The sequence below is a fragment of the Ictidomys tridecemlineatus genome, chromosome 2 (assembly GCF_052094955.1).
Source record: "Ictidomys tridecemlineatus isolate mIctTri1 chromosome 2, mIctTri1.hap1, whole genome shotgun sequence".
Classification (NCBI taxonomy): Eukaryota; Metazoa; Chordata; class Mammalia; order Rodentia; family Sciuridae; genus Ictidomys; species Ictidomys tridecemlineatus.
Window position 1 is genome coordinate 144,082,661 of NC_135478.1, and position 15,158 is coordinate 144,097,818.

Here is a 15,158-nt window from a genome sequence, read left to right on the forward strand (position 1 = left end):
TTAGTCTGTTTAACTGGATTTATTTTGACCTTTTCTTATGACATAGAGCACGGGTTTTAGAATTTTATTTTCTAAGTTCTTAGTACTTAATACATTCCTCCTGGAAATAAATTTTACTCTTCTGAATATTGAAAACAAAATAAAAAACAAAAAAGGACAAATAAATTAGTTACCCATCAAGTAGTAACTAGCACCAAGCAGACCTTTGAGCCAAACTGCCTTTTTTGCTGTAGGAGATAGTTCTAGTTCTTCACTTATAATGATGCTTGGATAAGTTGTTAAACCAGTGCTAATTATATAAACCAATGTGTTGAAGCATGCATTCATTATATGTGTCTTACCTTTGCATTGTAATGACAATGTACTCTCATTGTCGGGTAGTACTGATATTTAATTTGTTTTCTGGTGATGTGAACAAGTTTGCCACAAACAGGATACATTCTATGGGATTGCTTATACTTAGAGTCTGAGGTTAAGAACGAGTCAGCGGCCTGGGAAGAGGAATGTTAGCACCTGTGGCCATCATCCCTAGAGCACCATGATGGATCCCACAGAGGCTCTGAATATCCTATGGTTATGGTTGTAGGAAGATTTGTGAATCTTGACTGTGACCAAACTGAGAATCAACTGCTTGTGCAGTTGGTATGCACTAAGCAGAGTTACTCTGCACTCAGTGGTGGGGATTCCTGGAAAGGGAAAAGAGAAAACAGTTGAAAGATGACCAGGAGGCTCTTCCTTGTAAGTCATCCATGTACCCTGAGCAGCAAATTCTATGGGATATTTAAAAAGAAGGCTGTGAGAGCACTCAGCTAAAATGCCCTAATGTTCACCAGAAGACAGTGCAGAAGTAAGAAGAGAATCCTTCAGGAATTGCTTTAGTCTGACTTGGGATATGAGCAGGGGCACCCATATAGTCTTCAGCAGTGATTGAAATTAACATAGGAAGAAGGTATAAGGGAAGGTATTGGCACCATTAAAAGGAAAGACCCAAATAATTTTGGTCAGCAAGTAAGCTTGAGTGAGCCATGTTTCTTTGGAAGAGATCGCAAAGCCCCAAGAGCAGAGGTCCCAGAGGGGAGCCCAGGCTTGTCCCACAGAAGGCCAGGCAGAGGCACCAAGCAGGTTAGTACATCTCAGTCACTGATCATGCCTATTACCCTGTATGCCTGCTGCAGCAGCCACCTGTGAAAGCAAACGCTTGTCAATCATATGTGCAACAAGGGGTTAAAATCTACAATCTGGGAAGAACTCCTACCCCTTTACAACAACAGAGAAAATCTGCATTTGTCTTCCTTTCTTGCAGTTATCATTTCATTTCACTGCTCCCTTTCACCTCGCAACTTCTCAGAGTAGTTTTCTGTCTCCACTTCTTCTGCTTTCATTCCCATGAGAAGGCTGTACATGTAAGCTTTCTCCCCAGCATTACTATAACACAGATCTTTTCAAGGTCACTAATGGCTTCCACTGCCAAACCTGAGGGCCAGCTGTCATTCCTCTTCATCTATAACCATGATCAAGAGCTGATGGTGTTGATTGCTCCCTCTCTGACACACCAACTTTCCTTCTAGACTCTTTCCTCTTGGTTCTCTGTGGACCTCATAATCCAACCCTTCTCCTTCTCTCTGTTATTTTTCCCCATATCTTCCTGGCCTTTTCTCCATCTATACTCACTTGCTTGATGATCTCATCTGATCTTCTAGCTTTAAATACCATCTAAATGATCAGTCACTTTTCCCTTAACTCCAGATTTTTATTTCTGACTACCTCCCTGGTAGTATCTGTTTGGATATCTATTAAGCTTTTGAATCATTACATGTCTAACATTGAGTTTCTCTTACTGAGTTTCTCATCTCTTATCCCAAGGCTGATTCTTATATTGTTTTTCCCATCTCAGTAAATGGCCATCCATCTTCTTAGATGCCTGGGAAAAAAATCATTAGAGTCTTCTTGGACTTCTCCTGTTTTTAATGCCCCCACATCTAATCCATCATATCTTATCCTAAATTCCAAATAATCCAGAATCCAACACTTCTCTCTATAATAACTGCTAGTGCCCCGGTGTCAGTCCCCATTCTCTCTCCTCTGAATTATTTTATTAGCCTCCTAACTGGGCTTCCTGATACTACCTTTTCAAGCTCCCCACTGCCTATAGTCTGTTCTCCAAATAGCAGCCAACTAGATAGCAGAATTGTTCTTTGTTAAAAAAAAAAAAAGAATCAAGATCATACCACTCCTTTTTATTATATGTTTTTAAAGAGTCATGCTGAATAAAAGTCAAAGTATTTATAGAGATATATATGACCCTAAATTATTTTGCTTCTAGCTAATTTTTTTGGGGGGAGAGTACTCTGAATTGAACCCAGGGGCACTTAACCACTGAGCCACATTCACAGCCCTTTTTATATTTTATTTTGAGACAAGGTATAAGTTGCTTAGTGCCTTGTTAAGTTGCTGAGGCTGGCCTAGAAGTTAAAATCCTCCTGCTCAGCCTCCCAAGCTGCTGGGATTACAGTCATGTCTCACTGTACCAGCTCTAGCTAATTGTTTAACCTCTGGCCTGCTACTCTCTTCCTTGTTCACTGAGCTGCAGCCATTTTAACCTCCTTGGTTTACCTGGAATACAAACGGCCTGTTGCAACTCCGCAGCATTTGCTCATGTTGTTTCCTGTGCCTGGAACAGTCCAGTTCCCCCAGAGAAGCAAATGTCCTTCTCTTTCACTTCTCTCAGGCAGCTGCTGAAATGCCTTCCCCAATGCCTGTTCCTGGCTGTTACATGTTTACTTAATTGTTTATTGTCTATCTTAGCACCACATTTATTTTCTTCATTGTCTCCAATCCTAAAGGAGCATCTAGTATTTGCTAAAAACTGAAGAATGGAACAAAAGGGGATCTGTCAGCACCATTGGGCCTGTGTGCAGGGAATGGAGTGGACAACATGTTTGTTCTCCAGTCTCCAGACTAAGTCAAAGGTGTGAGGAGAAATATGGACTGCAGGAATAAGCTGAAAGATGACTTCCTTCATGCATTTTATGTAACATAAAACACTAGAACCACTGCCTAAATCCCCAGGTGATAGAGTCAGGCAGTAGAATGAAAATGAGCATTTATACAAATTCTGCAAGAAATAGAGCAGTGTAAGGCTCAAATGCAATGATGGTGGTCCCTGGGGAGCAGAAGAACAGGATGCTTAGGAAGTGTTAAGACAACTTTTCTATGAGGTAATGCCAAAGAGGTTTCTATTGGAGTACCATAAGTGACAGTGAAGGGGACTCATTCATGAAAATGCCTGTAACATCTAATGGCTTCCAGAAATTCTCCTGGAGTCATTTTGCAGAAAGATCCTGTGATACCAAGATGGTAGCAATAATCCACCCAAACTTGGGAAACAACTTTTTTTTTTTAATAACATAATTGAAACTTGCAAAATGGTGAGACCTGATACAAATTTGAGTTACAGGAGTTATTTATAGATTAACTTCAGAATAGTATCGAACCTCTTTCTTACTTTTAGAACTGTTGTTAATCAATTTTTCTTTGAACTAAAATCTACTTTATGTACATGTAGGTTTAAATGGAATACATTTTGGAGCATGTCTCAGCATAAAATCTTAAATTCAGGGAGAGTTCTTTTCTGCCACCCCAAATTGACTCACAGAAGTAAGGACAAGCTGGAGATAAAATTTATGGTAGTTGATTTACACCCACTACCATTAGTGCAGTTTAGAGGCAGATTAGTTGATTTTCACCAACTACCAGCTAGTGAAGTTGAAAGGCATACTAGTTTCTGATAGAAAAAGCATGAACTTTGAAATCAGACACACTTGAATTCAAATCATGTCTCTTATCTTTCATGGGTGTGTAGTTTTAGGCAAATCCTGTAACCTTTCCTCAGTATTTAATAAAGTTAGTCATCCTGCTGTTTTGCTTGAGGTGTACTTGGAAATAGTCTTAAAATATACAATAAGTATTTGATAATTAATAATAATCACTAATCATAGTACTTATACAATCATTATTTTAGTCCAGACTGTATGGAGATCTGAAACACAGTATCAGAAAAAGACAACCACCATAGAGTGTTTCAAGCATTAGTTTTTCAGTCACATCAAATTTCATAAGAGTTTAGTTTCTTTTAATTTAAAATTTCTGAAATCTAAGCAAAATGACTACTTAGAGCTTTCCAGATGAATTACTTGATATATTTATTCCGCTTTACCAAAGTATAATTGACCAAATGATATCTGTTCAAGGTATACAATGTATTTTGATGTGTATGTTCATATATAGGTATATACATATATGTATGTGTAATCTATAGTGTGAAATGATTATCACAGTCAACCTTATTAACAAACCATCACCTCACACAGTTACTTTTATCCTCAGGCAAGAATACTTACAATCTACCCCCTCAGCAAATTTAATGTATACAATATAGGATTGTTGACTATAATCACCATACTATACATCAGGGCTCATGAACTTATTCCTCAAGTTTGTACCTATTGGTCAACTTGATAAATGTTTCTTTTTTTCAATTTTAAGATCTAGATGTGACCATTCTGCATTTCCATAGACACTTGATTAACGTTAAAAAGTAGTGTTGTCCCATATAAAATTTTTAAACTCAGGACCATGTAGTGATCCCAGAGAGCTGGTGCACTCGATTGAGAAGTTTTGGAGACAGTGCCAGTGGCTCCTTCTCTCTCTCCCGTTGCTCATGGGGCTCTGACTTTCCGGCAGGGATGCTGGGGCTCTCAGGTCTTGCCATGTGTGACGTGTATAGTAAATCCCACTGATTTTCTTGAGAGGGCAAGAGGCTATACAGACAGACCAGTCCAAGTTCACATCTCAATTCCTTTACCTTTTAATTGAACTACTTTGGTATTTAACTTTTCTCAATCTCTTTTTTCTTCTTGCAAAATTTGATCATAGTAGGGCAGGGGGTTGTGGCTTAGTGGTAGAGGGCTTGCCTAGCATGCATGAGGCACTGGGTTCAATCCCCAGATTAAAAAAAAAAAAAGTTACCGTGTCCATCTACAATTCAGAAAATATTTTTTTTTTAAATTTAATTGTAGTAATATTCACCTCAGAATATGGTTCTGGTAAATGAAGCAATATGCAGGAAAATTAGCATGTGCACCCTCAATGCATGTTAATTTCCTTCCCGTTTCAGTTCTGCTGATGAAGAGGCTGAAGTGCCAAAGGTTAGAGGCTTTACCTAGCACAGGGTGATGAATGAGGTATAAAATGGGTCAACTAGATGCTAGCTTAATAAAAATGAGACCATAGGTAGCCATACAAGAGCACAAAAGCCAAAGAATCATCAAAACAGACTGAGGTCTCATCTTGACCATCACAGGACTCGGGAGAAACCCAGGAACAGAACCACTGAAGCCATTTTATTTGGGCCCAGTGCAGGGCCCATAGGCCCAGCAGAATGCTTTCCATGGAGGGCACGCCCAGCCTCCATAACTATGAGAGAATAAGTTCTTGTATTTTAAGGTATGCAGTTAGAACTGAGTTGACAAGACCTTTGGCTCTTAATACCACTTCCATGTGCCAAGCCTCAGAAATAATCAATGAGGAAGAAGCCTCAGAATAAATTCCTCTTACAGTGAGTTTAGTAATGTTCCCCCAAATTTCATTTCCTTCCAGAACCTCTAAAGATGGGCTTAATTAGAAACAGGGATTTTACAGGTATGATTAGCTAAGATGAGTTCATGCTGGGTTAGGGTGGGTCCTAAATTCAGAGACCTGTATTCTCAGAAGAAGAGAAGACACACAGGGAGAAGAGACCTTGTGAAGGCAGAACAAAATGATTCACCCACAAATCAAGGAATACCAAGGATTTTCAGGAGCCACCAGGAATGAGGAAGAGGCAGAGGAGGATTCTCCAGAGGAAGAATGATTTGCTGCCATGTTGATTTTGGACGTCCAGCCTCCGTAACTTTGAGAGAATAAATTTCTTGTGTTTTAAGCATCAGGTTAGAACTCATTTGTTATGGCTGCCCTGATAACTTTCTGCACATTCACTTGGCATCCTATCAGGATTTTAAGAGTTTTGGCAGGATAATTTCTCCAGTAGTGACACCTTTCCTCCTCTGAACTTCCTTTACCTTCTACCACCATTTTTCTCCCTGATACCCTTTCCATGACTTCTGGTGACCAGTTTTCCATACAGAGCCCACACCCACATTTCCCAGGTGACTCTAGGCTTCCCTGAGCTCAGTGTGCAGCTCTTGCATCCTGGCCGAGGCCAGTGCATGGAGGGGCTCATGGAAGGTTGGGCCTCCATCCTCCACCTGCCTCTAACCAGCTGTGACCAAAAATCATGGCCCTAGACCACTCTGTGCCCAGATTCTTTATCTGCGTAGCAGAAATGAGAACTAGCCATATTCCCATCCTAGCTACTGAGTTTAATATATGATCGATGAGCAAAGGGCTTGTCAAGGGAAAGGCTCAGTTAAACTTGTAAGAAGCGATTCGATTATTATTAAAAGTCTTGCTGGAGATGACAGAGCTGCCCAATCTAAGCTGGGCCTCTTGGAGCTTAGCCTTGCTGAGGGCCCTGTTTTCCTCCAGGTGGTTCTATCCTGTCTGTGCCTTTGTCATCTGTTGAGCTGGTTCTGAGGAAGCAAGGCCATGATTTGACTTTCATTTGGGGGAAGTGACAATGTTAACACAGTTACTGATGACCCCGGAGCCAGTGCGAGCCTCTCACCAGCACCAGGGCAAGAGACAACGTCAGGGCCATCGAATACCCAGCTGGATTTCTTAAATTCTTGCATTTTTTTTCCTTGAGTCTGAGCTATTATGAATAGAGGGGTATTTCAATCTGATTTATTGGAACTTTAGATTTCATGGAACTTTGATGTTAAAGAAAAATGAAAACTTGGTGAGGAAGGAAATTTCAATAATAAACTGAGGAATTTTTTAAGTAAAAAAAATTATAAATACAAGCTGTTTTGTAGACATTGGTCAAACTTCACTTAAAATCTCCATAGAGGAAGTGAGTGAGATAATTAAAACCAGCAAATTTAGTTACTACTAGACTGATCATTTTCCCTTCTAATTATTGAACTTCTAATTTATGTCAATTTTTTCCCTCACATGCATACTTTATGACATGGAATCAATTTTAAAACATACTTTTCACATTTTAATATCTAAAAAATCAGGATGCCTTTCATTTACCAACAGGCTTTTATTTTAATCTATCTGAATGGTAATTATAAGTACATTTTGTAATTGAGGGATCTCAGATTCTATGAAATATGAAATTTCATGTATGAAAGATGAAATCTGTGAGACCTGTAATTAAATTTCTTTTTCTTTTTATAATGTTCTTATCAAATCTCAGCAAGACAAATGTCATACATTTTTTTTTTTTGCCTCATAAATACTTGCAGTGTTTGCTTTAGGATTTAGTCATTTGTTCTTCCATAGAACAAATGTATCATGAAAGAGAAAAAAATGTAAGTGTAATTTTGAGACCAAAAATAGAGGCTAGATTAAGAAATAAAAGTACAATACAATATAAGGGAAATTCAAACGATTTCCACAATTATATCCCTGCAAACATCTTTATAGAAACCAGCAGGTGTCTTGCTATAGTCTAAGTGATGACAGGACAGGAGCCCTAATTTCAGTCCCTAACCTGGTGCTCAGGAGACAACTACCCATTCTGCCTTTTGAGTTTGTCTTATTAATCAAACAGAAGGATTGAGGTCTGTTCCATTTCTAGAAACTTCTGATAATTCTCACATAGACACGTTCACACATACATCTCATCGTCAGCACCACAAACTATAACTGTTCTGGGTTCTCTTGTCTTACCAGTATGATCGGTGACTTGCTGAAAGTTTTCATTTACAGAGACACTGTAAAAAAAACAAAAGTACTGTGAGTCAAACAATGTAGGCAAGCAAACTGTATGAAATTACTTTTTAATTAAACTGACGTGCGTGAATGCAGTTACATTTTATGGAAAGAGGACCTTTGGAAACCAGTGAACAGTCAGGGATTCAAATAGCATTTTCTTTTGTACTTTTAAATTGATATAAATCTTTTGCAATAATAGGATAGTCCTTCAAGTACCTAGTGAATATGAGTATCCCACCTTGTCCAGTCAGGGTTACCCAAATGGTTGTCATGGATCTTTACAAGAGAAATATAGAAGACACAAAGCAACACTTACAAGAATCCAGAGTCTAGCCACTGCTGGATACTTTCCTGTTTGGAATCTTCTATAAATGAGAAAGAAACAGCACAGTTAGTTAAAGCACCACCACCAGCTCAAATGACTCCACTGTATCATCCAGTCATCACTCAAAAGCTCAATTCCCTACATATTTAGTCACATGTTTCTATAAGCATATTCATTTTTTTATCCCTGAAGGTACAACCTCCTGTTTTCCATAATCATCCTTTCCTGAGAAGAGTGTGTAAACTTGCCAAAGGACTGAAACTTAAGAAAAAATTAAAGAAAATGTTAAAGAGGAGAAAAATAAATCAGACTAGAGCAAGAGATGCTAGAATAATTTTTAAATTACCTGGTGTGAATAGAAAGGGTGCAAAAGAATATGAGAGTTTTGTCTTTCTCTTTGGGGTGTAAATCACCACAGAGCCTCTCCTGATTGAATCACTACATTTACCTAAGGCAGACAGCCAGTGATGTTTATTTGCAAGGAGTTCTCTGCCAGGTTAGAAACGAAATTTGCATTCATTCCAGGGACAAATTGCACTAGAATCCCAGGATTGCCAAAGGCACCCTGTGTTAAAAAGGCACCAGTCTTTAAGGTGGATCTTTAGCACTGGCTCAAAAGATAAGTCAGAAGGCATAAAGAAAGGATATAAAGGCAACATTTCTTATAAAATATTTGTTTCTGTTCTGGTTGGCTACTATCTAACCTGGGCTGATCTCCCTTGATTTTCTCCTAACACTGGGCACCTGAATTATCCTTCTCACAAGGTGTCAGCCAAACCAAAAGCCATGGCCTTAGAGGTGTGTTTGTTCTTCAATCAAGGTGCCATTAAGGACAGAATAAATTAGCTGATGGGAAAAGAAAAAAACCAAACACACAACAGTTAACATCTCGGGAAGGGGAGGGAGAAGTATTTTCTATTTATCACCCTTCAAATTATTAACATTATTGTTAATGTCTCATGCCAGACCCCAAGAACCTTTCAATAAAATGATGTCCTGAAACAAACTTGGATCCCATTTAGCTCTCAAGTCCCTGAGACTTGGGATGAGGGGGTGCTGGAAGGGAAAGGAAGTAGAGTTCATTCCTTAGTTGGTCAACTTCTGTTCAGAGTCTCTGTGGTTTGAATCTCTGTGGAAAACCAGAGTGTCCATTTCATAGAATGGTCTGGCATTAAGCCAGAAACACGGGTTTCCTCAAAGCCAAGCCCTTGTTCCAGCCCAAAGCCCTGCATCCTTTGCCACCCCCAGAAGCGCCTTTTACGAATAGCCCTGAGTGCCCTTCTCACCTAGCAGGGGTATGGTGACCGTCTGCCTTTCCTCCTCAGAGCCAGGAAACAGCTGCTCATCTAGAGGAGCCCATGCCCTCTTGGTGTACCTCAGGATCTGTCTCTTGCTCTTTTCTTGACCATCTTGTGGTCTGTCGGGTCCTCGCGGCCTCTCCGCCATCATAAGAAGGTATTTCTGCAAACTAACTTAAATCACACAAGCAAATCAGATGCAGTGAACTAGCTTTTAGGCCTGGCTCAGTGCGAGGGAGTAGGCAGGATGCTTGTGGTTCAGTGAGTGGTCCAGCTCCACAGTCACATGGGAGCCTGGCTCGGCCATGGGAGCCAAACTCCTGATCTCAAGTTGGTAGAATTATTTTCTCTCCGTGAACCAACAGCTGGGGAACAGGGACCAACTTGGCCTTGCTAGTAACCAGGCCACATCCACATGCTAAAAGATTCAGTTTGGTGGTCTGGGATGTGGATGGAGAGTAAAGAAATTGGACTTGAGGAGCCACCCATGAATAGCCTTCAAAGTTATCCAACAGTTACATTCCTAAAAATATTTTTAGAGACCCAAAATGATGGGTGGAAATGAAGGTTTTGGCAACAGATTGATTTTGGCTGAGAGTCATCTCTACAACTTATCATTGTGTGGTCTTGTATAAATTACATAGTCTCTCTCACCCCCTTATTTTGGGGTATACATTGAAATGCATTTTAATAATAGTTATCTTCAGTGGCATATTTATTGTGTGCTAGCTTCTGTGCTGAATTCTATACATCTGTTACAGAAGGTACAATCTTCAGTGAAAGAAGTTACGTAATTGTCACAGTTTATAGTAAACTGAAGAACAGAGAGATTAAGTTGCATAGTCAAAGCCATACAGCCAACTAGGATTCAAATAGAGGCCCTCCAGTCATAGTCCTGAGACTGTACTATCTACTCTAGGGTTGTTGGGACAACTAGAGCTAATGAATATATGATACACCTGGCACAAAAAAATATTAATGGTTCCTATTATCTAATTTGACTTTTATGAACCTCCTTATCATAGACTTAGAGCAGGAGACCAGAGCTTAGAGCAGCTATATAAACCGTTCAATTTCCCCTGACTATAAGCACCTTGAGAACAAGAGGTATTTCCCTTCCTCATTTGTGTATTTAGTATTTGACTGAATTTTTGGCACACAAGAGGTATTAAATTAACATGTGAAAAATAAACAGGGCTAGGACTCAGACTCAACTAGCCTTCACACTTTCTGGCTCAATTCTTTCCAGGCATATATTTAAATTTGCTTTATTGTTTTCTTCAGGTTTAGAGAATTAGCCAAAGAGCCCAACACCCACTTCAGCATTCCTCACACCCCACACTGGTGCGCAATCACTGTTCACATGACATACATGTAAACCATCTTTTAATCATTTTTTAAGAAAGGTAAACCATTCTGATTTTTTATAAACACCTGACTATTCTCTTTTAAGTATAGGTGAACATTCTAGATGCAACTAGCAGTAGCAGTTTCTTTATGTGCTTTATATATTCAAATGCAAACATTGTTGAAGTATAAATACACAGTATAAACACTGTATATTTGTAAATTGCTGAAAAAATAATGATAACAGTGATGGCTGCTAATTTTACATTCAAAATAAGAAAACACTAAAAAATTTCAGTTAGCTAAAACATAGGGCAAAAGGTGGGCAGTTGCAATCGACACTGACAGTAAACAAGTTACCAAGTCAATTTTAGGAAGTTAAATTTAGGAAGAGCCTCTGATAGTGAACTATACAAATTTTAATTTCTATTTAGTAGGAGAGACTTTGCACTGTAAAGAGAAGGGACAAGAAACAGGTACCATAATGTTAAATTTTAATCCAGCTATTGCTTTTCCACATATATAACATAAAAGTTTGTTAAAATTTCAACGAAAGCTCTATTTTATCTGCATGTCTCCAAACTCCTATTCTACAATGGCAAGTCTGACCTCAGCCTCTAGCTTTGCACAACCAGAGAGGGTAAGCTCTTTGCCAGCTCAGTTGTACTTGGCTATAGAGCAGAATAAAGGCTGCCAAAGAAAAGTGGGAACCCTTGCTAAAGGCAAGGGTCAGGGACTGGTTTGTAAAGAAAAACTCTTTTGTTCCCTCTGTTTCGATGGATGCCTTCCCAGTTAGTAAACAAATCTGCTTCTGGAAATGGATTCTCTGATGCTTGAATGACCTTCCTTTGGCATCCACTCACGTGGCTCCCCGGAGCAGCCCTTTGGATCAGGTGGCAACCCTGAATTGCCCAGAGGATAGACAGGCAGCATTCTGGCATATGACCTCTGCCAACTCCTCTAGTTAACCCCTCAGTCCCCAGGACGATTTGGAGCCCAATTCTTGCCAGCTCTGACTTGGCCCAAAGTGGCACCTTCATCCTGGATCAGGTTCTCCCCTGTACTTCAGTTCCTTCTATTTTGATTACTATACTTTCATCAATCCTTACGTGTGTGTGTGTGTGTGTGTGTGTGTGTGTGTGTGTGTGTGTATCTAGTAATGGGGGGAAATTGCTTATATTGTCATTTTAATTTTTAAAAAATGCAAAATTATATACTCATAAAAACCTTCATTTTATAAAAGGAAAAACACTAATTGCTGAAAACAAAGAAAAGGAAATGCATCAAAATGTTATCAAGTTTTCAATTTTTTATAAATAATCAACACGAGAAGAAAATTAACTTTGTTAAATTGACCCTGCCTCGTGTTTTTTTGAACTAGACCAAGTTTACCCATACCTGCTCCTTTATACCATGGAGTCTTCAGTGCACAATGAAATCATAGAACTTGATATGTTGAAATTTAAACAGTGACAATCATTACATTCTTGTCCATTGCGGTTCATCTCTTTTGTACCTCTATGCAGACGGGTTGTCTTGCCAAACAAGGCATTCATACTGAGAGAACGGAGACTGTGTTCTATGTTTTCTCCATAGATTCCAGTACAACATTTGGCCCAGGGTAAATACTCTGTTTAGTGAATTGCTTGGTTACATGGGAAAGGAACATCCAGTTAGCTTGGCCAGTGTGGTAGTCAGTTTTTTGTCACTATGACTAAAATACCTAACAAGAATAATACTGAGGAGGAAAAGTTATTTTGGGCTCACAGTTTCAGAGCCTCAGGCCATGGCCGCCAACTCCATTGCTCTGGTCTGAGGTAAGGCAGAACATCATGGTGGAAGGGCTTGCCAGAGGTCAGCCAGGAATCCAAGAAAGAGAGAGAAGCCAGGGACAACATATAGTCCTAGGACACATCCTATAAGGTGACCTACTTCCTCTAGCCATACTCCACCTGCCTACAACCACCAGTAGTCATCCAAATTATTAATCCATCAAATAGATTAATTCAATAGTGAGGGTACAGCTCTATAATCTAATCATTCCACCTCTGAAAATTCCTGCATCATTTAACAAATGAGTTTTTCATCAGATATTACAGGTGCCAACGATAAAAGAGCAAGAGTTTTCAGATCAGATAACTCTTGATTTTTATCTCAGCTCTGCTGCGTTCTGACATCTTAAGAGAATTTTCAAATATCTATGCTCATCTATTCCTTCATATCTGTAGTAGACATAAAATAACCACTTCAAAGGGTTGTTTGGAAAAATTAATGGAAAATGTATATAAAACAATTGATACTCATATTTGTCAGTTTTCTTTCTTTTTCCTTCTCTTTTCTGTTTCCTTGTATCATTATCGTGTTCAAGAATTGCCAAGGAAAGAAGATTCACCAACCTGTGCAGAGTTTTTCTCATAGAAGATAGATTTGACATTATTAGTTTATGGATAACCTGTGTTGTCTCCAGATTGCTTAGTTTGGGTAATGAAGAGATATTTGGGGGCTATGAGAATAGAGTTTTTCTGTGACCATGAATTTGCATATCTTCCTGAGGGTAGAGTTAGAGGTTCTGAACAGTCTTGAACTTCCTTCAACTATGTACTTAATTTCAAGGTTATAATCATAGGATGTTGTGCTGGCCTTGGCCACCACTTCTGAATAATCTCTGTGGTCAGGAATAGAATCTCATAATGGGAGAACAACCCCAAGACATTTTGGGCCCACAAGGGATCTCTAACAGTATCTTTGAAAGAATGATCAAGGCTTGCCTTTGGAGAAAATGTCCATTTATTGAGGAACAGCTCTGCATATTTATAGAGCCGGGGTGGTTTGACAGTTATGACAGTTTAATGGTTGAACGGTTTGACAGTGGGCTGGGGTGCTTTCTGATTGGTGGGTAAGGATCATGTGAGCCAGCAGGGCTAGTCTGATTGGTGGGTAAGGATCATGTGAGCCAGCAGGGCTTACCATTGGATGGCAGGATCATGTGAGCCATCAGGGCTCACCATTGGACGGCTTTTCTTGGGGGATGGGGAAGTTAGTCTTTGGAGCCAGGGCGACTCCCAACAACCTTCATGTCTCCTCTATGGATCTTCCTCATCACAGTCCCTCTTCAGTCCTTTTTAAGGTCCCCAACACTGTCCAGCTTGCCTTACCCCTTCCATCCTCCGTAACCAGTGTTTTCCCCAATAGCACCATCTAAAAGAAGTCTACATGCTCCAGTAAAACCTGCCCCTTTCCCAGCTATGGTGCCACTCCTAGAAGTTCATAAAGGTAGCCCCCAGAACTCATGTTCTCAGAAAGATGATTATTATGAGCCTTAACATTACTTATTCATTTCTACGAACTAAAAGTTCAGTACTGAGAGGCTGACAGTCCAAGGAAACTGGAGACCCCAGGAGTAATTCATCATTCTCTTGGGTCATGCTCACGTGGCAGTGACATTATCTCATTGAGCCAATTTACCATCCCTCCTGGACTCTTCTAACTCCTGTGCCCTCTGGAATTCATTCATTGCCATCCACCAAGTCCCCTCTGTTCTAACCTCTTCATTGACAGTGCCTTCATCTCCTTTCTCTAATTGAAATCTGTACATGTCTTCCTTTGCTGCTCTCGAGTTGTGACACTTTTTTTCCTATCATGTAATCTTGCCATATTCTTGGAGGTGGTATAAATTTCCTCTATGCTCTTCATTGCTGCTTTCAGACTTTGTTTTCTCTGTCCCTTGAAGTATATGCATCATCCTAAGGAGTTATCACCATCCAGAACATTGTCTCTTATTTTACTGAAAATTTTAGAATGCCATTCCTATGGTCTTTCTGGAAGATTGCATTACCTGTGCAAATAATCCACCAAATTCACATTTCCAAATCTGACCCAGCCTCAGAAATTCAGATTATGGCTTACTTGATATTTTCACTTGGATGTATTTAGACAAACTTGAATATGTTGCACTGAATTCTTTGTTGTTTCCTTGCCTACTGTTTACCTTCTAACACACTTGCCTCTATTCCAGTGTGGCTATCTCAATGAATGGCATCACCATCAAGACGGTTGCTGGGTCAAGAACTTACAAGTCTTCCTTGATTTCTCTGTTCCTTTCATATCTCACATTAAATCATTAAAAAAGAGAGATCCCCTTACAATAGATCTCAAACAAACTACCTTTACTACGGATATGAACCAGAACTTGTAGTTACACTTGGATCATAGTAAGAGGCTCCCATCTACAGAGCTGACCACGCCTTTCACTCCACAACCCACTTGAATCAACACACTAGTGGCCAACTCTCAGTTTCTTTCAT

General features: G+C 39.6%; 1 protein-coding gene across 2 annotated transcripts in view; it reads right to left on the reverse strand.

Moving 5' to 3' along the window:
- The window catches only part of Itprid1 (ITPR interacting domain containing 1), a 122,266-nt gene that overhangs the window by 72,066 nt on the left and 35,042 nt on the right, over positions 1-15,158 (reverse strand). Inside the window, exons 2-4 of one of the 2 annotated variants that reach the window (XM_078039885.1) lie at positions 9,496-9,677; positions 8,201-8,249; positions 7,840-7,883 (exon numbers count right to left, since the gene is read on the reverse strand). In XM_078039885.1, coding sequence (XP_077896011.1) covers positions 7,840-7,883; positions 8,201-8,249; positions 9,496-9,658 — 256 coding nt within the window. In that variant the 5' untranslated portion in view covers positions 9,659-9,677. Of the gene's footprint in view, positions 1-7,839; positions 7,884-8,200; positions 8,250-9,495; positions 9,682-15,158 lie in introns of both variants that reach the window. The other variant, XM_005319280.4, reaches the window with a different exon arrangement.